This window comes from Delphinapterus leucas, chromosome X, assembly GCF_059928025.1.
Source record: "Delphinapterus leucas isolate spDelLeu-1000000601 "Yukka" chromosome X, BTC_Dleu_Yukka2, whole genome shotgun sequence".
Lineage (NCBI taxonomy): Eukaryota > Metazoa > Chordata > Mammalia > Artiodactyla > Monodontidae > Delphinapterus > Delphinapterus leucas.
Genome location: NC_143150.1, coordinates 79,726,720 through 79,754,347, shown reverse-complemented (window position 1 = coordinate 79,754,347; position 27,628 = coordinate 79,726,720). Strand labels below are relative to the sequence as shown.

General features: G+C 39.6%; 1 protein-coding gene across 5 annotated transcripts in view; it reads right to left on the bottom strand.

Moving 5' to 3' along the window:
• Positions 1-27,628, bottom strand: part of ARHGEF9 (Cdc42 guanine nucleotide exchange factor 9) — a 229,633-nt gene that overhangs the window by 61,086 nt on the left and 140,919 nt on the right. For all 5 annotated transcript variants that reach the window (XM_022564102.3, XM_022564092.3, XM_022564103.3 and 2 more), the window contains 2 exons: positions 12,493-12,725; positions 7,244-7,373 (listed from right to left, as the gene is read on the bottom strand). In XM_022564102.3, coding sequence (XP_022419810.1) covers positions 7,244-7,373; positions 12,493-12,725 — 363 coding nt within the window. The remainder of the gene's footprint in view (positions 1-7,243; positions 7,374-12,492; positions 12,726-27,628) is intronic.

The following is a 27,628-nucleotide window of genomic DNA, read 5'->3' as shown; positions in this document are numbered from 1 at the left end:
TTTTAGTGCTCGTGATTGGTCTGCTTATATTTTCAATTTCTTCCTGGTTCAGCCTCAGAAGGTTGCACTTGTCTAAGGAATTTTCCATATCTTCCTGGTTGTCCATTTTGTTGGCATTTAGCGGCCTGCAGTAATCTCTCATGATCCTTTGCATTTCTGCAATGCCAGCTGTTACTTCTCCTTTTTCATTTGTAATTCTGTTGATTTGAGTCTTCTACCTTTTCTTCTTGAATGAGTCTGGCTAATTGATTATCAATTTTGTTTATCTTCTGAAAGAACCAGCTTTTAGTTTTACTGATATTTGCTATCATTTCCTTCATTTCTTCTTCATTTATTTCTGACCTAATCTTTATGATTTCTTTACTTCTGCTATCTTTGGGTTATTTTTTTGTTTTTCTTTCTCTAATTGCTTTATGTGTAAGGTTAAGTTGTTTATTTGAGATGTTTCTTGTTTCTTGAGGTAGGATTGTATTGCTATAAACTTCCCTCTTAGAACTGATTTTGCTGCATCCCAAGAGTTTTGGATCATTGTGTTTTCATTGTCATCTGTTTCTAGGTATTTTTTGATATTGTCTTTGATTTCTTCAGTGATCTCTTGGTTATTTAGTAGTGTATTGTTTAGCCTCCATGTGTTTGTAGTTTTTATAGGTTTTTTTTTCCCTGTAATTGATATCTAATCTCATAGCATTGTGGTTGGAAAAGATACTTGATGCAATTTCAATTTTCTTAACTTATCGTGGGTTGATTTGTGACCCAAGATATGATCTATCCTGGAGAATGTTCCATGAGCTCTTGATAAGAAACTGTATTCTGTTGTTTTTCATTGGAATGTCCTATAAATATCAGTTAAGTCCATCTTGTTTAGAATATCATTTAAAGTTTGTGTTTCCCTATTAATTTTCATTTTGGATGATATGTCCATTGGTGAAAGTGGGGTGTTAAAGTCCCCTACTATGATTGTGTTACTGTCGATTTCCGGTTTTATGGCTGTTAGCATTTGCCTTATGTATTGAGGTGCTCCTATGTTGGGTGCATCAATATTTACAGTTGTTATACCTTCTTTTTGGAACGATCCATTGATCATTATGTAGTGTCCTTCTTTGTCTCTTGTAATGGTCTTTATTTTAAAGTCTATTTTGTCTGATATGAGAATTACTACTCCAGCTTTCTTTTGATTTCCATTTACATGGAATATTTTTTTCCATCCCCTCACTTATTGTCTGTATGAGTCCCTAGGTCTGATGTGGGTCTCTTGTAGACAGCGTATATACAGGTCTTATTTTTGTATCCATTCAGCCAGTCTATGTCTTGTGTTTGGAACATTTAATGCATTTACATTTAAGGTAGTTATCGATATGTATGTTCCTAATAACATTTTCCTAATTGTTTGGGGTTCGTTATTGTATATTTTTCCCTTCTCCTGTGTTTCCTGCATAGAGAATTTCCTTCAGCATTTGTTGTAAATCCGGTTTGCTGGTTCTGAATTCTCTTAAGTTTTGCTTGTCTGTAAAGTTTTTAATTTCTCCTTCAAATCTGAGTGATATCCTTGCTGTGTAATCTTGGTTGTAGGTTTTTCCCTTTCATCACTTTAAATATGTCCTGCCACTCCCTGCTGGCTTGCAGAGTTTCTGCTATAAGATCAGCTGTTAACTTTATGGGGATTCCCTTGTATGTTATTTGTTGCTTTTGCCTTGCTGCTTCTAATATTTTTCCCTGTATTTAATTTTTGATAGTTTGATTAATATGTGTGTTGGCATGTTTTTCCTTGAATTTATCCTGTATTGGACTCTATGTGCTTCCTGGACTTGATTGACTATTTCCTTTCCCATATTAGGGAAGTTTTCAACTATAATCTCTTCAAAATTTTTCTTAGTCCTGTTCTTTTTCTCTTCTTCTTCTGTGACCCCTATAATTCGAATGTTGGTGTGGTAATGTTGTCCCAGAGGTCTCTGAGACTGTCCTCAGTTCTTTTCATTCTTTTTTCTTTATTCTGCTCTGCAGTAGTTATTTCCACTCTTTCACCTTCCACGTCATTTATCCATTCTTCTGCCTCAGTTATTCTGCTACTGATTCCTTCTAGAGAATTTTTTTATTTCGTTTATTGTGTTTCTCATCATTGTTTGCTCTTCAGTTCTTCTAGGTTCTTGTTAAACGTTTCTTGTATTTTCTTCATTCCTTTTCCAAGATTTTGGATCATCTTTACTATCATTATGATGAATTCTTTTTCAGGTAGGTTGCCTATTTCCTCTTCATTTGTTTGGTGTGGTGGGTTTTTACCTTGCTCCTTTGTCTGCTGTGTTTTTCCCTGTGTTTTCATTTTGCTTAACTTACTGTGTTTGGGGTCTCCTTTTCGCAGGCTGGAGGTTCGTAGTTCCCACTGTTTTTATTGTCTGTGCCCAGTGGTTAAGGTTGGTTCAGTGGGTTGTTTCGGCTTCCTGGTAAGGGTCTGGTGCCTGTGTTCTGGTGGATGAGACTGGATCTTGTCTTTTGGTGGGCGAGACCATGTCCAGTGGTGGGTTTTGCGGTGTTTTGACATTTGCATGATATTAGGCAGCCTCTTTGCTATTGGGTGGGGTTGTGTTCCTGCCTTGCTAGTTTTTTGGCATAGGTTGTCCAGCACTGTAGCTTGCTGGTCATTGAGTGGAGCTGGGTCTTAGCATTGAGATGGAGATCTATGGGAGGGCTTTTGCTGTTTGATATTATGTGGTGCTAGGAGGTCTCTGGTGGACCAATGTCCTAAACTCAGCTCTCTCTACTCAGAGGTACAGGACTGACATGTGGCTGGAGTACCTAGACTCTTTCAGCCACACAGCTAGAAGAAAAGGTAGAAAGAAAGGAAGGAAGGAAGAAAGAAAGAAAGGAAAGAAAGAAGAAGGAAATAAAAAAGAAAGAAAGGTAAAAATAAAATAAAGTTACTAAAATAAAAAATTTAAAAATTATAAAAATTTAAAAATTATTAAAATTATTAAAATTAAAATAATATAAAATTATTTTAAAAATGGAGAGACCAAACCCTGGGAAAAATGGTAAAAGCAAAGCTATACACACAAAATCACACAAAGAAGCATACACATACACACTCACAAAAGGAGAAAAATTAAAAAAATAGATATTTATATATATATAAAAAGAAGAGAGAAACCAAATCAATAAATGAATCTACCACTGATAATAAACTTTTAATACTAAACTAAGATAAACGTAAAACCAGACACAAATTAGATGTAGAAAGTGAACCCCAAGTTTGCAGTTGCTCCCAAAGTCCGGCACTTCAATTTCGGGCTGATTCGTTGTCTATTCAGGTATTCCATGTATGCAGGGTACATTAAGATGACTGTCGAGATTTAATCCACTGCTCCTGAGGCCGCTGGGAGAAATTTCCCTTTCTCTTCTTTGTTTGCACAGCTCCTGGAGTTCAGCTATGGATTTGGCCCTGCCTCTGCGTGTATGTCGCCTGAGGGCATCTGTTCTTCACTCAGACAGGAAGGGGCTAAAGTAGCAGTTGATTAGAGGGCTCTGGCTCACTCAGCCCAGGGGGGTAGGGAGGGGTATGAAATGCAGGGCGAGTCTGCAGCGGCAGAGGCTGGTGTGACATTGCAACAGCCTGAGGCACGCCATGTTTTCTCCCGTGGATGTTGTCCCTGGATCACGGGACCCTAGCAGTGGTGGGCTGCACAGTCTCCTGGGGGGGATTGTGTGGATAGTGACTGGTGCTTGCACACAGGCTTCTTGGTGGCTGAATCAGCAGCCTTAGCATTTCATGCCCATCTCTGGTGTCCATGCTGATAGGCGTGGCTCACACCCAGCTCTGGAGTTCGTTTAGGCAGTGCTCTGAATCCTCTCTCCTCGTGCACCCTGAAACAATGGTCTCTAGCCTCTTAGGCAGTTCCAGACATTTTCCTGGACTCCCTCCTGGCTAGCTGTGCCGCACTAGCCCCCTTCAGGCTGTGTTCATGCAGCCAACCCCAGTCCTCTCCCTGGGATCTGACCTCCGAATCCATAGTCTCAGCTCCCAGCCCCCACCCGCCCTGGCTGGTGAGCAGACAAGCCTCTCAGGCTGGTGCGTGCTGGTTGGCACTGATCCTCTGTGTGGGAATCTCTCCACTTTGCTCTCTGCACCCTTGCTGCTGTGCTCTCCTCCATGGCTCCAAAGCTTCCCCCGCCACACCCCGTCTCCACCAGTGAAGGGGTTTCCTAGTGTGTGAAAACTTTTCCTCCTTCACTCCTCCCTCCCAGAGGTGTCGGTCCCATCCCTATTCTTTTGTCTCTGTTTTTTGCTGTTTTCTTCTGCCCTACTCAGGTACATGGGGAATTTCTTTACTTTTGGGAAGTCTGAGGTCTTCTGCTAACATTCAGTAGGAGTTGTTTCACATGTAGATGTATTTCAGATGTATTTGTGGGGAGGAAGGTGATCTCCATGTCTTACTCCTCCACCATCTTGAAGGTCTCCTGACTCTTCTTTTTCATTTGACAAATCAAACTGAAATTATTATGTAGATGCTTTTGATACCCACCCTGTTTATTCAAACATGTGGAGGAGGCAAGTGAGTGGCAGAGAGAGCAAAGCACTGCTTCATTTTCTTGATTTGCAAGGCTTGTCCACAGCTGCACCCACCAAGCTGGCAGGACTTCTTTCTGAATGTCCAACTGCTCGGGTAGGTGGAACATAGAAAAAACCTATACCAGGGAATCAGTGAGGTTGAGCCACCCAAGCCAATAGCCAACCAGCCATGGAATGGACATATCCTATTGCTTTCTGTGGGAGGCTCCCCAGCACTCATCTACCTTTAGCCTTACCAGGAGTTGGACTTCCCCCCAAGGCAGTCTTACTCTCTTGCTTAGATATGGACACTTTACTGCAGAAACAAGTCCCAGCAATATCATAAAGGGAAGCAACTGGGCTGTAGGAAGCAGAAGGCTGGAAGAGTATGTGGTGCAGCAGTGTAAAGAACACCCCCCAGGGAATCTGGAGACTAGATTCAAGTTTTAGTTTTGTCATTGACTTGCTGTTTGGCCTCAGTCAGGAATAGGCTTCTCAGACTTCCACCATCATTACAAGGTTTGCATGTGTGCACGTGTGTGTGCGCGCACACATGTGCATAAGCATGGCCAGAGATGTTCTTTGGGGAGTTCCCTAAGAGACCTACTGACTCTGACATTTTAGAAATATTTAAGACTAGATATGGCACACTTGATCGAAACTTTGGTCCTGGCCTCTGAAATGTACCCATCAGGCCTTGCTAAAGAAAATGCTTCATAGAGGGCAAACCTTCTGAAGCTGGTCAGTTGCACAGTGACCTCAGAGTCTGAAAAGTTAACCACAAGGAATTTTTCTTCTTACTAACTTAAATAAAGAAGGACTTTGTCAAGCAGGGTTGTGTGGGCTTGGATGAGATTAGAGGACCAGTCAATCATGCTAACAAAGGAGGCAGAAAGTAACTGCCTCCTATTCGAAAGACTTTCCTTTGTTTCCCAACCCCCAACTATAGACAAAAACAAATAAAATTCCTTCTGAGATGCTGAGTCTTTAAATCATAGTTCAGTGCTTTCATGTTAGGTGTTAGTGAAGCTCCCTGAACAGGCCAAAGAATTTTAAGCTATTCTTGGTCTCCCATGGCCCCAGCTGCAGGGACTGGAGGCCAAGAGCCCATGGAGGAATTAGAAGGTCTTCCAGGTATTGGGAAGGGGAAAAATGTTTCAGGGAATAGAAAGACAACTGCTGCTGGGAACATCCTATTACAGAGAATCCCCACAGGGGTAGAGAAAAAGAGGCCTGCTAATCAGCCACAGTTTCAGAGTGCCTGAGAATTAGCGATCTTTCTAGAGGTCATTTGATCCAGTCCTCTGATCAGGAAACTATCCAAAGCAAACCAGACACAGGGGAAGGAGAATCCATGATTTCCTAATAAGTCTGCGCCAGTGCTGTTTTCTTCTTATGAGCAAGAAGATCTCTTTATATAGATTCCTTCCTCTCCTTGCATCTCAAAGAATCACTGCTGTTTTCTACTCTGTATGGGGACATTATCCTTCAAATAAGACTCAAAAATATGCCAGCTGCTCAGAACTGTGGACATTTCCAGCCATGTACATTAAAGAGGAACAGAAGTAGCAGAATAAAGGAAAGATGACTTTTTCTGGACATTGGTTAAGTAACTGTAAGGCTGTTTCATTCCCTTGGAATGTGCTAAACTATATGAGAAGTTAGAGAGCTACTAGCTCTCAAATTACAAGAAATTATACCTGTGTGGAGGCCAGAGGAATGGGGAGCTGACTCAACTTCTACACTATGATCATGAAGCTTAAGATTGCCACCTCCTCCCTGGTAGCATGTCCTGCCTCTACTATCTTGGTTATATTAGCTGTGGACTGTCAGATTTCATAACTTGGGTCTGAGAGATAAATGTGAAATGTCATTACTCCTGGTTCTCTTGATGGGCACAAGAGAGAAACAATAAATAGTGTACTTAACACACAGGTACCTGTGAGGCCTTAAAGTTCACAGCTCTTTTTTCTGTTTAACAGACACCTCAGGAACTTCAACAGAGTAGTGGCATAAGAGGCAAAAGCTCCATTTATTTGTTAGGCTGTGTATATCCTCTGAAAGTTAGCATCTCAGAAGACAATGCTTTAGTGAAGGCTTTCTGAGTTCAGAGAAGTCGTGGCCAATTCCAATAGAATGGAAGGCTCAGGGATTATTTTTATAAGCAGATAATTAAAAAACAGAACTTGGCCTGTCAGTTGGGCAGGGATGATGGTTGTGACCTGAAGTGTGCAGGCTTGGATAGAACTAGTAGATATGTCAGGGTGAGGTGATCTCACGAAGAGGAAAAGAAGAAGTATGTTGGCTGGCCTGCATCAGAGAAACAACCTTGCACTCTGTGTCTGGGAGTGAATTATTACCTATTACTCCTTATCCAAGTGTTCATCTGGTGGTGATAAAATTCCAGGACTTGAAAGAGCTTTGAAAGGCTACTGAGTCAACCCAATTATTTCTTAGCAACACCCAAATAGATGAATCTTTCCTTTCCTAATGAAATATTGCAACCGAGATTTCTCCAACCTTCTTAGAAAGCTATTCAAGTACACAACACCTCTTATTAGCAGGAAGTTTTGCCTTGGCTCTAATCTAAATCCTTTCTGATGCTCTTCAAATATAATTACTCTTTGCTCATCTTTGGCTAAGATGTGAGGTTCTGGCTAAGGTATTCAGACTCTCCAATGTCCCTGTTAGTAAGGGTCCTACCTCCCAGTCTAGGACAGAGGCCTGCCACTGGGCAATCTTGTCAATATTCTCCAAGCGCCGCTTGCGTTCATTGATCTGCTGAGTCACATTTCTCATGACAGCCAGAGCAGCTGCCACATACCTGTAGTCACTGTGAAGACACAAAATTACAAGTTGGATGAGTCAATGTGCCATTGAACCAATGTGCTGGGTGCCAACACTAACATCCATTCTCCTCTTCCTACTTAGCAAGAGAGCCCTGATTTTAGATAGAATCCATGCCACATGGTACAAAAGACTACATTTTCTATCCTCCTTTACAGTAAGAGGTGACTTATATGATCAAGTTCTGTCCAGTGATATGTAAATAGAAATGTTGGGTAGAACTTTTGAAAAACTACCTTTAAGGAAAACAGCATGCCCTTCTTTGGTCCTTACTTAAACCTGACGCTTAAGAATATTTAGATGTGATGGCTGAAGTTCTAGCAACCATCTTAGACCATAAGGACAAGGTCCATACTCCTAAGGATAGGATAAGAGAAAACTGGAAGGAGTCTCTGATAATCATGGAGCCAGCAAGGCAGCCATAAACTGCCTACCTGCAGGCGTTTTCTCTATGAAAGAGAAACAGACTCATCTTTGCTATGCCATTATTTTTGTACCTATCTGATACAACCAGCCAAGGATGAGGAAGGGAGCCTCACACATGGCATGGTCCAGAGAACTTTACCATCTGTTCTAGCACCTATTTCTAGGGAACTCTGCCCAAAGTCACTGTAAAATAACATCCAAACCTTTCCTCCTATACAATATAGAGATAGGATGTAGCATTGTGGTTAAGAACAGAGACTGGAGCCAGACTCCTTGAACACAAACCCTAGTTTAGTCACTGACTAGTGGTGTGGCCTTTGACAATCTCATTCTCCCTCTCAGTGACTCAGTTTCCTCATCTGTAAAATGGGGAGAATTACAGTAGAATTTGCTGAAGTTTTAATAATCCATGAAAACTGTTTTACTCTTGGCTCACAGCAAATGTCTGCAGTATTATTAATACAAAACAAACATTTCTCTAGTATAGACATTATATGGGTTGTCTCTCAAAACCTCTAACTCCAGAAGTACAATCCTAGGCCCCATTTTCCTGGGACTTTGGATGGCCCACTTGTTGAATGTTATACCATCCTTCCCAGTTTTCTCTGTTTGTCTGATCTAATTTCCAGTCAAATGGCTCCTGTGAAAAGAAGATTGAAAGTTAGATCCCAGACATTTGGTGGAATAATAAGTTGAGAAGGCAGGAGGATGAGTTACAGTTCAGTCTTAACAAACTTTTCCTTAGAGAAGCTGAACATGCTTTGTGGTCACTAACCTGCTCACTGTCCCTGCACCAATTTGAAAGAAGAGAAGAGAAAAAGAAGAGCAGGGCAACTGTCTTTTTCTTCCCTAATACATTGAGGTGTGGGGTGGTGGACCAATCATAGGAACAGAAGAAAGGGAGTTCTAACTGCTAGGGCAGATGAGACACAGCACCTCCTCTTAGCTGGCCTCCCTGGCTCCAGTCTGTTCTCTGCACACCTGCCAGACCATAGTCTTCAAACGTTACTACATTTTATCACCTACAGTGACAGGATACTCACTACAAATCCTAACCAGTCTATTCTGTCTCAAGACAACTCTGTTAACACACACACACACACACACACACACACACACCAAAATCTCTTTATCCTGAGCCTTAATGAATGTTAGCAGTTACCAGTTTTTCTTGTGGATCTCACTTCTGACTCATACTGAACTTATGATCAACCAGTACTTCTTAAATTTCTTTAAAATATGCTGTCTAGAAGCTGTATGTCTCTCAGTCTGTCCTTGAATTGTTGATTTCTTAGACCAAACTACAGAATATTACATTTGTTTCTGTTACATTTCATTCTTTTACAGTTACTTGCTCCAACCTGTGGGGGAGTTATTGTGCTCTGTAAAACTGTCAAAGTTTTTCCCTGGCAAGACTATCTGAGCTTGCCATTTAGAAGCAAGGTAGGGTAATGACAGAAGGGGTGGTTGCAGTGCAGAAGTTGCTGACGTAAATAAGCACCCCTGTTCTTTAGGTCCTTTTTCTGTCTCCCATGCTATTCCTCCCTGATTTGAGAGCATCAGGAAAATGCCTTAAGCCACTTTCTAGGAGGTAAAGCATAGAGTTACACTGTCAAATATGGTAGCCACTAGCCACATTTAATTAGAATTAAATAAAATTTTAAAATTTAGTTCTTTAGTTGCATCAGCTACATTTCTCAGTACTCAATAGCCATATGTGGCCAGTGTCTACTATATTAAACCACAAAGATATGGAACATTTACATCACTGTACAAAGTCCTATTGGACAGTGCTGGCATGAGAATGCTTATTACCTCTGCCTGACCCCATGTACTACTTAGCCATGAATTTATCACTGCCACTGTGCCATACTGTCAGTCAACCTTTGCCATTTTTAGCTGGCTGCCTTTCTCACGATGGTTAGAGGGGGGTATGTCACCATCTCTAACATTCCCCACTAGCTTTAGGAGTGGGTGAGAGAAAAAAGTAAATAGCTGTGGTCTAGCCTGAACCCTGCTCAGAGCCCTCAGGCTTCCAGATGAGGTCTGAGCCCAGCACCCTAGTGAGGAGACTGACTGAACCAAGATTGTCTTGTTCCAGGCAGGTCAGCTAACCCCCTTCTCGTAGTCTTTCTTCTTAGCAGCTTAAGCAAGGTTGGGTGGGGGGCTGGGGACATGTCACCCTTCTGTAAACAATGGTAGTATTATTCTCCATTTACCACTCTCTATCCACCTAATCTTCTCCCTCAGGGACTACTCTGCCTGCTTGCATTTCAGACCTACCTATCTGAACACCTATCGACCTAAGTCTTCAACCTGGCAGTAGTCTCTAATTGCCTTCAAACCCAAGCTACTTTGGCATGCATCACAGGAGCTATCACCTTGATATAGCTTTCTGAGGCCTGCAAGAAGGAGTGGCCCATGGCCTGGGGATAGTGCTAGGCCCAATGGGTCACCCCAAATGAGGACAGGGATTGATGTAGCCCTTGACTGCCTGAGCCATTCTCTCAGCACCCCTGAGCCTAGGGGTGGAAGGAGAGGGGACCAGAGACCCAGAGGGTAAGAAGGCCTTGATGCAGGGGTTCTACTCACAAGGTGAAGGTGCACAGGAATGGGAAATCCCAGGGAGATATGCTATCTTGTTGGCTCCCACTAAACCCAAAAGGCCCTGGGGTTGCTTTGGTCTAAAAGACAAACATAATTTTTGGCTGTGCTTTAAAATTGGTCCTTGGGGGGCTCTTAAAAACATTTATGTAAGTACATAATTTACCTAGTTAATATCATCAGTCCACAAGTATAATTTTTAGAGCAGACACTCAGGAGTAGGTGGGAGATGAGCTGTGATATAAAAACATTTGAGAATCACTCTTTAAATATACTGGTTTTAAAACCACTGGTCTGAAAGCAGCTCCACTGAGATTTAGGTGCAATAGTGGCTGCTTCTGGTCACTTAGCACCTTGAAGTATTCCTGTGGAGGTCATTTAGATTCATTACAACATGGGATGGCAGAACTAGAAAAGGCCTTCCAGACTGGCTAGTACAATGGCTCACAAATCTTCCTTGGCATGAAAATCACCTGGAGCGCTCTTTAAAAAGTTAGGTTCCCAGACCACTGTCCATACTTTGTGTCCCTGCTTTGCCACAGACTTGCTCTTTGTCATTTTCCCTTTCTGGGACTCAGTCTGTCTAGCCATAGAATGAATAAGTCTGACTAGAAGACCTTCCTCTAAGGCCCTTTCCATTTTAGGTGCCATAAATGTTTTCCATTTTTATTTTTAAAATATTAAGATATTTTAGTTGGGGTTCTTTAATATCCTATTAGCTCTCACAAGTTTGCTCCTTAGAAAACTTGGGACTCAGTTTTGGCAATGGGCTGTATTAAATCTTTTAAGTGAGATTTAGTCACCTCCAAATTTCATGTCTAATTAGTACTCCCACTATTCCCCAGCTAGTAAACAGACTCAGGGAGAAGGAAACAGAGTCCTCCTTTGCAAGGTCCTTCTATACCTGCCTCGCTCACAGCCAACAGAGCAAGGAAGGCAGAGTTACCACTGGTGGTGTTACTCATACAAAGGGAGAGTCCACTGCTACTACATTTGGTTTCAAATCTGAAATCTGTCCAGGGCTTCAGACCACTGAAGCACATAACCCATGATATGCTAAAGAACAACATCAACTTAAAAACGAACCTAGAGATTGGCCTAGAAGCTTGACATAAAAAAAAACAACTGACGCATACCGATGGCCTTATGCAACTAGGTCTGGAAGTCAGATCCAAGGAAACCAGGCAGTGGAGCCAAATGAAAGTACGAAGCAGGCCTGATGAGAAGCAAGCAGAAACTAAGGGAAATTGGGCAAAGGCCTTCTTTATTCTTATAGTGATCAATCAGGAAGAGAGCTGAGAGCTGGGGCAATAAACCTAAGGTCACGGATTTAATACGAATTAAAAGCAGGCTATAAATAGGCTGGGGGCTCTAGGTCATGAAGCAAAGCACGTGAAAAAATAGGGGATGGTTCACTGTAGACCATTCCCATTGTTGGAGATGACTCCCAGCATATACCTTACTAATAGAGGGTTAGGAGTGTCATTTCCATTCAGAGAAAGATAAGCTCCTTCGTCCTTTTTGGGTTGGTTTTCTTGAAAATACTGAAAAACTTTGAGAAAACTTCAGGGGAAGTCTCAAGTCTATTTTCCCCCAGTCATGCTGTGTGTCTAAGGGGAAGGTACAGTTGGGATGAGGCAGAGGAGGGTGTAAAAGACTAAAGAAGACCAGGGGTGTAGCCTTTCAGAAGAAATCTAAGGCCAGTACAAGTAGGGCAGTCTGTTACCAGGATATTTGACTCTATTGAGCAGAGTAGAATAAACAGTTGATTCACTTGGCTGAACTCAGGACTAAGGACCAGGCTATAAGCTCCCTGAGGGTAGTGTCTAAGTGGTACAATAACGATGAACACTGATTTTGTGTATATATTGATTTATAAGTTTATAAGCAACTGATAAGCATTGTCTCACTTTATATACACAACAGTCTTCAGAGGTAAGCAAGAATATGTCATCATCCCATTGTGTATGTAAGCTAACAGAAATTCAGAAAAGACAAGAGGACATACATTCTCAATAAGGATTAACATGTAGAGGAGGCTCTCTCCTTCACTCCTGCCTCCCTCAATCCCTTACCTATGGTCCTGGGCGGTATACTTGAGGAGCTCAGCCAACTGTAAGGGATACTTGCAGATCTTCTGCACTGGCGTCAAAAGGAAACCATCAATAGCAATGTCAATCATCTGCTGCAAGAGGCGACAGGCCTCAAAAAAGTGCTGGTAGCGGCTGTCCTTCATCAGTTTGGAGAGCTCCATACAGGCGTCCAGGTGGTTGTTACAGTACTCAGAGTATATCCAGAATCCATCTTGCTGTGAGCAGAGGAAAGATAGAGAGAAAGGGAAAGGCTACTGAGAACTCCAAAAGAAGTTCTGGAGAAATGGGAAAACAGACCCTCTACTTATGTAGAAATATAAAAATGATAATGTCAATCTTTCCTACATTGATTCATAATTTAATAATAAAGAAATTATTTGGGAATTAGACAACCTGTAAAAATTCATATATAAAAATAAATAAAAGAGACCTTCAAGATGGTGGAGGAGTGAGACATGGAGATCACCTTCCTCCACACAAATACATCAAAAATACATCTACATGTGAAACAACTCCTACAGAACACCTACTGAATGCTGGCAGAAGAGCTCAGACTTCCCAAAATGCAAAAAATTCCCCATGTTCTTGGGCAGGGCAAAAGAAAAAAGAAAAAACAGAGACAAAAGAATAGGGATGGGACCTCCACCACTGGGAGGGAGCTGTGAACGAGGAAAAGTTTGCACACACTAGGAAGCCCCTTCACTGGTGGGAACAGGTGGGGGAAAAGCTTCAGAGCCATGGAGGAGAGTGCAGAAACAGGGGTGCAGAAGGGAAAGTGGAGAGATTCCCGCACAGAGGATCAGTGCCAACCAGCGCTCACCAGCCTAAGATGATTGTCTGCTCACTCATTGGGAGGGGGGTGGGAGCTGAGAGCTGAGGTTCAGGTTTCGGAGGTCAGACCTCAGGGAAAGGACTGGGGTTGGCTGTGTGAAGACAGCCTGAAGTGGACTAGTGTACCACAGCTAGCCAGGAGGGAGTCTGGGAAAATGTCTGGATCAGATGGAGAGGCAAGAGACCACTGTTTTGGGGTGTGCGAGGAGAGGGGATTCCTGCTCCTTGTGCCCACAGAGGGCAGAGCACCACCTAAATGAGCTCTAGCGACAGGAGTGAGCTGCAGCTATCAGATTGGACCACAGAGACGGGCATGGACCGTTAACACTGCCGCCACTGCCACCAAGAATCCTTTGTGTAAGTGCAGGTCACTACCCACACTTCCGTGGAAACCTGTGCAGCAAACCATGGCCAGGGTCCCATGATCCAGGGACAACTTCCCTGGTAGAACACATGGTGCACCACAGGCTGTTGCAATGTCATGTCAGCCTCTGGTGCTGCAGGCTCACCCCACATTCTAATTCTGACTACCATACTTTTCCCTCTCCCTGGCTGGAGTGAGCAACAGAGCCGTAATCAGCTGCTGCTTGAACCCACTCCTGTCTGGGTGGGGAACAGACACCTGAGGGTGGCCTACATGCAGAGGCAGGGCCAAAACCAAAGCGGAATCCCAGGAGCTGTGCAAACAAAGAAGAGAAAGGGAAATTTCTCCATGCATCCTCAGGAGCAGTGGATTATATCCCCACAATCAACTTGATAAAACCCTGCATCTGTGGAGTAGCTGAATAGACAACAAATGTTCCCAAAATTGAGGTGGTAGACTTTGGGAGAAACTGTAGACTTGGGGTTTGCTTTCTAAGTCTGATTTGTTTTTGGTTTTATGTTTCTCTTAGTTTAGTTTTAAGTGCTTGTTATCACTGGTGGATTTGTTTATTGGTTTGGTTGTTACCTTCCTTTATTTTAAATTTTTAAAATATTTTTATTTTTAATTTTTCCCCCTTTTTCTCTTTATGTGAATGCATGTGTGTATGTATCTTTGTATGATTTGGTCTCTTTAGGTTTGATATCATTTGTCCTAGGGTTCTGTCTGGTAGTTTTGTTTTGTTTTCTTTTTCTGCTCTTGTTGTTTTTTGGTTGTTTGTCTGTTTTTTATGAGTGTGTGTGTGTGTGTGTGTGTGTGTGTGCACATGGGTACATTTCTTTGTCTGATTTTGTCTGTTTAGTTTTGTTTTTACCATTTGGTTTGGGGTTCTATCTGTTCGTTCTTTTTTTTCCTTCCTTTACTTCCAAGCTGTGTGGCTGGCACGATTTTGGTGCTCCAGCCGGATGACGGGCATGAGCCTCTGAGGTGGGAGAGCCAAGTCCAGGATATTGGACCACCAGAGACCTCCCAGCCCCATGTAATATCAATAAGCAAGAGCTCTCCCAGAGAATTCATCAACACTAAGACCCATTCCACCCAATGGCCAGCAAGCTCTGGTGCTGGATGCCCCACAGCAAACAACTTGCAAGACAGGAACAAAAACCCACCAATTAGCAGAGAGGCTGCCTAAAGTCATGCTAAGTTGACAGACACCACAAAACACCACACCAGATGTGGCCCTGCACACCAGAGAAACAAGATCCATCTCCACCAACCAGAACAAATGCACCAGTCCCATCCACCAGGAAGCCTACATAAGCAAATAAACCAATCTCACCCACTGGGGGCAAAAGAAAAATAATGGGAACTACAAAGCTGAGGAAAAGGAGAGCCAAAACACACTAAGTTAAACAAAATGAGAAGACAGAGAAATATGAAGCAGATGAAGGAGCAAGGCAAAAACCCAGCAGAACAAACAAATGAAGAGGAAATAGGCAGTCTACCTGAAAAACAGTTAAGAGTAATGATAGTAAAGATGATCCAAAATCTCAGAAATAGAATAGAGAAAATACAAGAAGTGTTTAACAAGGACCTAGAAGAACTCAAGAGCAAACAAACAGTGATGAAGAACACAAAAAAAGAAAGGAAAAATACTCTAGAAGGAATCAATAGCAGAATAACTGAGGCAGAAGAATGGATAAGTGAGCTGGAAGACAGAATACTGCAAATACCTGTGGCAGAGCAGAATAAAGAAAAAAGAATGAATAGACACTTCTGGGGCAACATTAAATGCAACAAAATTCAAATTATAGGGGTCCCAGAAGAAGAACACAAAAAGAAAGTGTCTGAGAAAATATCTGAAGAGACTATAGTCGAAAACTTCCCTAACATGGGAAAGGAAATAGTCAATCAAGTCCTGGAAGAGCAGAGAGTCCCATACAGGATAAATCCAAGAAACATGGCAAGACACATATTACGGAAACAATCAAAAATTAAATACAAACCAAAAATATTAAAAGCAGCAAGGAAAAAGCAAAAAATAACATACAAGGGAATCCCCATAAGCTTAACAGCTGATCTTTCAGCAGAAATTCTGCAAGCCAGAAGGGAGTGGCAGGACATATTAAAAGTGATGAAAGGGAAAAACCTACAACCAAGATTATTCTACCCAGCAAGGATCTCATTCAGATTTGACGGCAAAATTAAAACTTTTACAGACTAGCAAAACTTAAGAGAATTCAGCACAATCAAACCAGCTTTACAAAAAATGCTAAAGCAACTTCTCTAGGCAGGAAACACAAGAGAAGGAAAAGACTTACAAAAAAATAATTAAGAAAATGGTAATAGGAACATATATATCGATAATTACCTTAAATGTAAGTGGATTAAATTCTCCAACCAAAGGACACAAAATGGCTGAATGGATACAAGAACAAGACGTGTGTAAATGCTGTCTACAAGCAACCCACTTCAGACCTAGGGACACATACAGACTGAAAGTGATGGGATGGAAAAAGATATTCTATGCAAATAGAAATCAAAGGAAATCTGGCATACCAATACTCATAACAGACAAAATAGACTTTAAAATAAAGACTATTACAAGAGACAAAAAAGGACACTACATAATGATCAAGGGATCAATCCAAGAGAAGATATAACAAGTGTAAATATTTATGCACCCAACATAGGAGCACCTCAATAAATAAGGCAAATGCTAACAGCCATAAAAGGGGAAACTGAAAGTAACAATCATACTGGGGACTTTAACACCCCACTTTCACAAATGGACAGATAATCCAAACTGAAAATAAATAAGGAAACACAAGCTTTAAATGATACACTTAACAAGATGGAATTAATTGATATTTATAGAACATTCCACCCCAAAACAACAGAATACACTTTCTTTTCAAGTGCTCATGGAACATTCTCCAGGATAGATCATATCTTGGGACACAAATCAAGCCTTGGTAAATTTCAGAAAATTGAAATCGTATCAAGTATCTTTTCCAACCACAGTGCTATGAGACTAGATATCAATTACAGTGAAAACACTGTAAAAAATACAAACACAGGAAGGCTAAACAATACACTACTAAATAATCAAGAGATCACAGAAGAAATCAAAGAGGAAATCAAAAAATACCTAGAAACAAATGACAATGAAAACACACTGACCCAAAACCTATGGGATGCAACAAAAGCAGTTTTTAAGAGGGAAGTTTACAGCAATACAATCTTAACTCAAGAAAAAAGAAAATCTCAAATAAACAACCTAACTTTACACCTAAAGCAATGAGAGAAAGGAGAACAACAACAAAAATATTAGCAGAAGGAAAGAAATCATATAGATCACATGAGAAATAAATGAAAAGGAAATGAAGGAAACTACTGTTTCAATATATGCAAGTCAATCAATGTGATACACCATATTAACAAGTTAAAGGATAAAAATCAAATATCAATAAAACTAAAAGCTGATTCTTTGAGAAGGTAAAATTGACATACCAGTAGCCAGATTCATCAAGAAAAAAAGAAAGGACAAGACTCAAAGCAACCAAATTAGAAATGAAAAAGAAGTAACAACTGACACTGTGGAAATAAAAGGGATCATGAGATACTACTACAAGCAACTATATGCAAATAAAATACACAGCCTGGAAGAAATGGTAAAATTCTTAGAAAAGTACAAGCTTCCAAGACTGAACTAGGAAGAAATAAAAAACATGAAGAGACAAATCACAAGCACTATAATTGAAATTGTGATTAAAAATCTTCCAACAAACAAAAGCATAGGGCCAAAAGGCTTCACAAGTGAATTCTATCAAACGCTTAGAGAAGAGTTAACACATATTCTTCTCAAACTCTCCCAAAATATAGCAGAGGGAGGAACACTCCCACACTCATTCAATAGGGCACCATCACTCTGACACCAAAAACAGACAAAGATGTCACAATAAAAGAAAACTACAGGCCAATATCACTGATCAACATAGATGCAAAAATCCACCATAAAATACTAGCAAACAGAATCCAACAGCACATTGAAAGGATCATACACCATGATCAAGTAGGGTTTATCCCTGGAATGCATGGATTCTTCCGTATATGCAAATGAAACAATGTTATACACCATATTAACAAACTGAAGAATAAAAACCATGTGATAATTTCAGTAGATGTAGAAAAGCCTTTTGACAAATATCAACACCAATTTATGATAAAAATTCTCCAGAAAGTAAGCATAGAGGGAACCTACCTCAATATAATAAAGCCATATATGACAAACCCACAGCCAACATCATTCTCAATGGTGAAAAACTGAAACCATTTCTTCTAAGATCTGGAAGAAGACAAGGTTGCCCACTCTCACCACTATTCAACATAGGTTTGGAAGTTTTACGCATGGCAATCAGAGAAGAGAAAGAAATAAAAGGAATTCAAAACGGAAAAGAAGTAAAACAGTCACTGTTTGCAGTTACCATGATACTATACATAGAGCATCCTAAAGATGCTACTAGAAAACTACTAGAGCTAATCAATGGATTTGGTAAAGTGGCATGATACAAAATTAATGCCCAGAAGTCTCTTGCATTCCTATACACTATGATGAAAAAATTGAAAGAGAAATTGAGGAAACACTCCCATTTACCATTGCAACAAAAAGAATAAAATATCTAGGAATAAACCTACCTAAGGAGACAAAATACCTGTATGCAGAAAACTATAAGACACTGATAAAAGAAATTAAAGATGATACAAACAGATGGAGAGATATACCATGTTCTTGGATTGGAAGAATCCACATTGTGAAAATGACTGTACAACCCAAAGCAATCTACAGATTCAATGCAATCCTTAAACTACCAATGGCATTTTTCAGAGAAGTAGAACAAAAAAAAAATTCTCAATTTGAATGGAAACACAAAAGACCCTGAATAGCCAAAGGAACCTTGAGAAAGAAAAATGGAGCTGGAGGAATCAGGCTCTCCTACTTCAGACTATACTACAAAGCTATAGTAATCAAGACAGTATAGTACTGGCACAAAAACAGAAATATAGATCAATAGAACAGGATAGAAAGCCAGAGATAAACCCATGCATTTATGGTCACCTTATTTTTGATAAAGAAGGCAAGAATATACAGTGCAGAAAAGATAGCCTCTTCAGTAAGTGTTGCTGGGAAAATTGGACAGCTACATGTAAAAGAATGAAATTAGAGCACTCCCCAACACCAGACATAACAATAAACTCAAAATGTATTAAAGACCTATATGTAAGGCCAGACACTATAAAACTCTTAGAGGAAAACATAGGCAGAACACTCTATGACACAAATCACAGCAAGATCCTTTTTGACCCACCTCCTAGAGAAATGTAAATAACAACAAAAATAAAGAAATGGGGCCTAATGAAATTTAGAAGCTTTTGCACAGCAAAGGAAAACATAAACAAGACGAAAAGACATCCCTCAGAATGGGAGAAAATATTTGCAAATGAAGCAACTGACAAAGGATTAATCTCCAAAATTTACAAGCAGCTCATGCAGCTCAATATCAAAGAAACAAAAAACCCAATCCCAAAATGGGCAGAAGAGCTAAATAGACATTTCTCCAAAGAAGATATACAGATTGCCAACAAACACATGAAAGAATGCTCAACATCACTAATCATCACAGAAATGCAAATCAAAACTACAATGAGGTATCACCTCACACCAGTCAGAATGGCCATTATCAAAAAATCTACAAACAATAAATGCTGGAGAGGGTGTGGAGAAAAGAGAAGCCTCTTGCACTGTTGGTGGGAGTGTGAATTGATACAGCCAGTATGGAGAACAGTATGGAGGTTCCTTAAGAAACTAAAAAGAGAACTACCATATGACCCAGCAATCCCACTACTGGGCATATACCCTGAGAAAACCATAATTCCAAAAGAGTCATGCAGCCCAATGTTCATTGCAGCTCTATTTACAATAGCCTGGACATGGAAGCAACCTAAATGTCCATCAACAGATGGATGGATAAAGATGTCGCACAAATATACAATGGAACATTACTCAGCCATAAAAAGAAGCGAAATTGAGTTATTTGTAGGGAGGTGGATGGACCGAGAGTCTGTCATACAGAGTGAAGTAAGTCAGAAAGAGAAAAACAAATACCATATGCTAACACATATATTTGGAATCTAAAAAAAAAAGGGTCATGAAGAACATAGGGGCAGAACGGCAATAAAGATGCAGACCTACTAGAGAATGGACTAGAGGATACAGGTAGGGGACGGGTAAGCTGGGACAAAGTGAGAGAGTGGCATGGACATACATACACTACCAAATGTAAAACCGATAGGTAGTGGGACACAGCCGCATAGCACAGGGAGATCTGCTCGGTGCTTTGTGATCACCTAGAGGGGTGGGATAGGGAGGGTGGGAGGGAGGGAGACACAAGAGGGAAGAGATATGGGGTTATATGTATTTGTATAGCTGATTCACTTTGTTATATAGCAGAAACTAACACACCATTGTAAAGCAATTATACTCCAATAAAGATGTTTTAAAAAAAATTATATAAACCATAAATGCTGGAGAGGGTGTGGAGAAAAGGAAACCCTCTTGAACTATTGGTGGGAATGTAAATTTATAGAGCTACTATGGAAAACAGTAAGGAGGTTCCTTAAGAAACTTAAAATAGAACTGCCATATGACCCAGCAATCCTACTACTGGGCATATACCCTGAGAAAACCATAATTCAAAAAGAGACATGTACCACAATGTTCATTGCAGCATTATTTACAACAGCCAGGACATGAATGCAACCTAAGTGTCCATCAACAGATGAATGGATAAAGAAGACGAGGCACATATATACAATGGAATATTAATCAGCCATAAGAAGAAACAAAATTGAATTATTTGTAGTGAGGTAGATGGACCTATGGTCTGTCATACAGAGTGAAGTATGTCAGAAAGTGAAAAACAAATACTGTATTCTAACACATATATATGGAATCTAAAGAAAAAAATGGTTCTAATGAACCTAGGGACAGGACAGGAATAAAGATGCAGACATAGAGAATGGACTTGATGATACGTGGTGGGGAAGGTTCAGCTGGGACGAAGTGAGAGTGTAGCATTGACATATATACACTACAAAAAGCAAAATAGGTAGCTAGTGGAAAGCAGCTGCATAGCACAGGGAGATCAGCTCCGTGCTTTGTGACCACCTAGAGGGGTGGGATAGGGAGGGTGGGAGGGAGGCTCAAGAAGGAGGTGATATGGTGATATATGTATACATGTAGCTGATTCACTTTGTTATACAGCAGAAACTAACACACAATTGTAAAGCAATTATACTCCAATAAAGGTGTTTAAAAAAATAAATATATAAGTAGGAAAAGCTGGTAAATTCTCTAAAGGAAGGGTAATGAGGGATGAATGGCCCTGAAAATAGTAAAACACAAGTTGCAAAAAATTATGGCACTGGATCATAAAAAGTGATAGAGGTTCTATTTCTGGTAGCAGCAGACCAAATAGTTTTAGAAAATCTTACCACTGAGAATAGTTAGAAAAGATTGAAAAATATAATAAATTTCTGTTTGAAAGAATCACATCATCCAGAGCCTCAAATTTTCTCCATAGAATGTTCCTTAGGAAATATACTTTGGACTATTCAGGGGTAAAGATTACTGATGTATGCAAGTTAAACACAAATGACTGAGGAAAAAACATATACGTGTATATATGTGTACGTGTGTTTGTTTGTGTGTGTGTGTGTGTATGTGTGTACATGTAGAGAGAGGGGAGGAGGGGTTAGGAGAGGGTGAGCACATTCAAGTGATTCATCAAAATCAGTAGAATGCTTTTTTTTTTTAATTGGGATATAGTTGTTTCACAATGTTCTGTTAGTTTCTACTGCACAGTGGAGTTTCCTGTGATATACAGCAAGTTCTCATTAGTTATCTACTTTATACATATTAGTGTATATATGTCAATCCCAATTTCCCAATTCATCCCACCACCACCTTCCCCCTGCTTTCTCCCCTTGATGTCCATATGTTTGTTCTCTACATCTGTGTCTCTATTTCTGCCTTGCAAACCGGTTCATCTGTACCATTTTTCTAGATTCCACATATATGTGTTAATATACAGTATTTGTTTTTCCGTTTCTGACTAACTTCACTCTGTATGACAGTCTCTAGGTCCATCCACGTCTCTACAAATGACCCAATTTCCTTCCTTTTTATCGCGAGTAATATTCCGTTGTATATATGTACCATATCTTCTTTATCCATTCGTCTGTTGATGGGCATTTATGTTGCTTCCATGACCTGGCTATTGTAAATAGTGCTGCAAGGAACATTGGGGTGCATGTGCCTTTTTGAGTTATTTTCTCAGGGTATATGCCCAGTTGTGGGATTGCTGGGTCATATGGTATCAAAAAAACAAACAACCCAATCAAAAGATGGGCAGAAGACCTAAGTAGATATTACTCCAAAGAAGACATACAGATGGCCAAGAGGCACATGAAAAGATGCTCAACATCACTAATTATTAGAGAAATGCAAATCAAAACTACAATGAGGTATCACCTCACACCGTTTAGAATGGGCATCATCAGAAAATCTACAATAAATGCTGGAGAGTGTATGGAGAAAAGGGAACCCTCTTGCACTGTTGGTGGGAATGTAAATTGATACAGCCACTATGGAGAACAGTATGGAGGTTCCTTAGAAAACTAAAAAATAGAGTGTTAATATTAGGTGAATCTGGGTAAATGGTATACAGGCATGCTTCATTTCATTGCACTTCACTTTACTGCACTTCACACTGTGTTTTTTACAAGTTGAAGTTTGGGACAATCCTGGTTGAGCAAGTCTATTGGCGCCATTCTTCCAACAGCATTTGCTCACGTCATGTCTCTATGCCACATTTTGGTAATTCTTGGAATGTTTCAAGCTTTTTCACTATTACTATATTTGTTATGGTAATCTGTGATCAGTGATCTTTGATGTTAATGTTGTAATTGCTTGAGGGTGATACAAACCTCACCCAGGTAAGAAGGTGAATTCAGTGTATAAATGTTGTGTATTCTGACTGCTCCACTGTTCCTCCATCTCTCTCCCACTCCTTGGGGCTCACTATTACTTGAGACACAATATTGAAGTTAAGCCAATTAATAACATTACAATGGCCTCTAGTGTTCAAGTGAGAGGAAGCGACACATGTCTCGCACTTTAAATCAAAAGCTAGAATAATTAAACTTAGTGAGGAAGGTATGATAAAAGCTGAGATAGGCTGAAAGTTAGGCCTCTTGTGCCAAACAGCCAAGCTGTGAAGGCAAGGGAAAAGTTCTTGAAGGAAATTAAAAGTGCTACTCCAGTGAACACACAAATGATAAGAAATTGAAACAGCCTTATTGCTGATATGGAGAAAGTTTTAGTTGTCTGGATAGAAGATCAAACCAGCCACAATATTCCCCTAAGCCAAAGCCTAATCCAGAACAAGAATCTAACTCTCTTCAATTCTACAAAGGCTGAAAGAGGTGAGGAAGCTGCAGAGAAAAGAGTGAAGCTAGCAGAAGTTGGTTCATGAGGTCTAAGGAAAGAAGCCATCTCCATAACATAAAAGTGCAAGGTGAAGCAGCAAGTGCTAATGTAGAAGCTGCAGCAAGTTATCTAGAAGATCTAGCTAAGATAATAAAGGAAGGTGGCTACACTAAACAACAGATTTTCAGTGTAGGCAAAACAGCCTTCCATAAAAAGAAGATGCCCTCTAGGATGTTCACAGCTAGAGAGGAAGTCAGTGACTGGCTTCAAAGCTTAAAAGGGCAGGCTGGGGCTTCTCTGGTGGCGTAGTGGTTGAGAGTCCGCCTGCTGATGCAGGGGACACGGGTTTGTGCCCCAGTCCAGGAAGATCCCACATGTCACGGAGCGGCTGGACCCGTGAGCCGTGGCCGCTGAGCCTGTGCGTCCGGAGCCTGTGCTCCACAACGGGAGAGGCCACAGCAGTGAGAGGCCCGCGTACCACAAAAAAAAAAAAAAAAAGGGCAGGCTGACTATTTTGTTAGGAGCTAATGCAGCTGGTTGATTTTAAGTTGAAGCTAGTGCTCATTTACCATTCTGAAAATCCTGAGGCCTTTAAGAATTATGTTAAATCTACTCTGCCTGTGCTCTATAGATGGAACAACAAAGCCTTGATGACAGCAAATCTGTTTACAACAACATGATTTACTGAAAATTTTAGGTCCCCTGTTGAGACTTACTGCTCAGAAAAAAATTCTTTGCAAAATATTACTGCTCATTGACAATTCACCTGGTCACCCAAGAGATCTGATGGAGATGTACAATGAGATTAATGTTGTTTTCATGCCTGCTAACACAGCCCATGGATCAAAGAGTAATTTTGACTTTTAAGTCTTATGATTAAGAAATACATTTTTAAGGCTATAGCTCCCATAGATAGTGATTCCTCTGATGGATCTAGACAAAGCAAATTGAAAACCTTCTGGGAAGGATTCACCATTCTAGGTGCCATTAAGAACATTCATGATTCATGGGAAGAGGTCAAAATACCAACGTTAACAGGAGTTCAGAAGAAGTTGATTCCAACCCTCATGGATGACTTTGAAAAGTTCAAGATTTCAGTGGAGGAAGTTATTGCAGATGTAGTGGAAATAGCAAGAGAAGTAGAATTAGGAGTGGAGGCTGAAGATGTAACTGAATTGCTGTAATCTCATGATAAAACTTTAATGGATGAGAAGTTGCTTATTACAGATGAGCAAAGAAAGAGGTTTCTAAAGATGGAATCAACTTCTGGTGAAGATGCTGTGAAGATAGTTGAAATGACAACAAAATGTTTAGAATATTAAATAAACTCAGTTTCTAAAACAGTGGCAGAGTTTGAGAGAATTTTGAAAGAAATTCTGCTGTGGGTAAAGTACTGTCAAACAGCAGTGCATGCTACAGAGAAATCATTCATGAAAGGAAAAATCAATTGACAGCAAACTTCATTGTTTTATTTTAAGAAATTGCCACAGTTACCCCAACCTTCAGCAACTAACACCCTGATCAGCAGCTATCAATGTCGAGGCAAGACCCTCCACCAGCAAAAAGATTATGACTTGCTGAAGGCTCAGATGGCGGTTAGCATTTTTCAGCAACAAAGTATTTTTAAGTAAGGCATATATATTGTTTTTGAGACATAATGCCTTGCACACTTAATAGACAACAGCATAATGTAAACATAACTTTTATATGCACTGGGAAACCAAAAAATTTGTGTGGTTCACTTTATTGTGGTGGTCTGGAACCAAACCTACATCTCTGAGGTATGCCTGTATGGGTACCCTTTATACTGTTCTTATTTTTTTAGCTTTTCTGTAAGTTTGAAATTATTTCCAAGTTTTACAAAAATCTCTACAATTTTTTATATACATTGTTCAGTACTCATTCAAAAATAACCTGGTGTGGGCTTCCCTGGTGGCGCAGCCGTTGAGAGTCCGCCTGCCGATGCAGGGGACACAGGTTTGTGCCCTGGTCTGGGAAGATCCCGCGTGCCGTGGAGCGGCTGGGCCCATGAGCCATGGCCGCTGAGCCTGCGCGTCTGGAGCCTGTGCTCCACAACGGGAGAGGCCCGCGTACCGCAAAAAAAAAAAAAAAAAAAAAAAAAAAAATAACCTGGTGCATGAGAATATAAGACATAAGCAAAACCTAAGAGAAATAATAGAAAATAGAAATTGGTAGACCAAAAATATCAAGATGGAATTATTACACATGGACTTAAAAAAACTATTATTAAAGAAAACTAAATAGGCAAGCCATACATATCAAAAGAAATCAGAAAAACACATACCTAATAAAGAACTTGCATCAATGTATAAAAAAATACTAGAACTTAATAATAAAAAGACAAGTAACCTAATTTTAGAAATCAGGCAAAATAGTACAGTAAAAGGATGATACACCATGATTAGGAGGGACTTATCCCTATCCAATTCACCATGTTAACAGATTAAAGGAGAAAAACCATATGATTATTTCAATAATTTCAATAAGCATTTGATAAAATACATTTATGATAAAAGCCATCAGCAAACCAGGATTAGAAAGAAACTTCCCCAGTGTGATAAAGGGTGATCATGAAAAACTTAAAGTTAATATCATTCTTAATAGTAAATGCTGAATTTTTGTCCCTAAAACTCAGGTACAAAACAAAAGATGCCTGCTCTTACCACTTCTAGTTAACACTGTAGTGAAGGTCTTGGCTAGTCCAATAAGAGAAGCAAAGGAAATAGGAGTCATACAGATTGAAAAAGAAGAAATAAAACTGCCTTTATTTAGAAATGATGTGATTGTATATGTATACAATCCTAAGGAATCTAAAAAAAAAAAAAACTAGACCCAATTATTGAATTCAATAATGTGCCAGGATTCAAAGTCAATACAGTTGGCCCTCCATATTGGCAGGTTCTGCATCTGTGGATTCAACCACTGCAGATGGAAAATATTCAGAAAAAAATCTAGAAAGTTCCAAAAAGCAAAACTTTGTTTTGCATGCCAGTAAAAATTTATATAGCATTTACATTTTATTTACAACCATTTACATAGTATTTACATTGTATTAAGTATAATAAGTAATCTAGAGATGATTTAAAGTATATGGGAGTATGTGCATAGGTTATATGCAAATATTATACCATTTTATATAAGGGTCTTGAGCATCTGTGGATTTGGGTATCTGCAGGGTGTCCTGGAACACATCTCCTGCAGATACTGAGGGACAGCTGTAAAAAAAAAAATGAGTTGCATTTCTATATCATAGCAACAAACTATAGGAAATTGAAATAAAAATACAATTTATAAAGCAGCAAAAAATTAATTACTTAGAAATCAATTTTTAAAAATAAGATCAAGACCTATACAAGTGAAAACTAGAAACAATGCTGGGAGATTTAATGTAATCCTAATCAAAATGCTGGAAGAATTCATTTTTGTTGTTGTTATCCTTGCTTTTTGGTAGAACTAAGCAAGCTGATTCTTCCCACCACCCCCCAGTTTTATCCAGAAATAATTCACAAACATCACTGTATAAGTTTAAGGTGTACAGCAAGATGGCTTGCTTTACATATATTGTGAAATGATTACCACAATGTTTATTTAACTTCCATCATCTCATATAGATAAAATAAAAAGAAGAGAATAAAATTCTCCTTGTGATAAGATAAATTTATATAGAAATAGAAATCACCTAAAATAGCCAAAATTGTTTCGAAAAAGTATGAATTTGAAGGACTTTACCTGCTTTCAAGACTTGCTATGAAGCTACATTATTCAAGACAGTGAGACAAAAAAATTGTAACTATGTATGGTAATAGATGTTAACTAGACTTACTGTGGTGATCATTTCACAATATATATAAATATTAAATTATTATGTTGTACACCTGAAACTGATATATATGACAATTATATCTCAATTAAAACAAGAAGAAAACACAGTGTGGTATTACTATATAAATAGTCACATAGATCACTGGAACAGAATAGTGTTCCTAAGAATAGAACTACACATATATGATCAATTGATTTTTGACAAAGATGCCCAGGTAATTCAATGGGGAAATTAATAGTTTTTTCAACAAAGGTGCTGGAACGACTGAATATCCATATGGAAGCAAATTAACCTTGAACCTTATTTTGCACCATATATAAAAAGTACCTCAAAAATGAGCATAGCCTAAATATAAGAAATAAAACTACATAATTTCTATAAGAAAACAGTAGAAAAGCTTTGTGACTTTGGGTTAGGCAAAGATTTCTTAAATAAGAAACAAAAAACATGAATCATGAAAAAGTAATAAATTGAATTTCAACAAAATTAAAAGTTTATGCTTTTCAAAGACAATGTTAAGAAAAAATGAAAG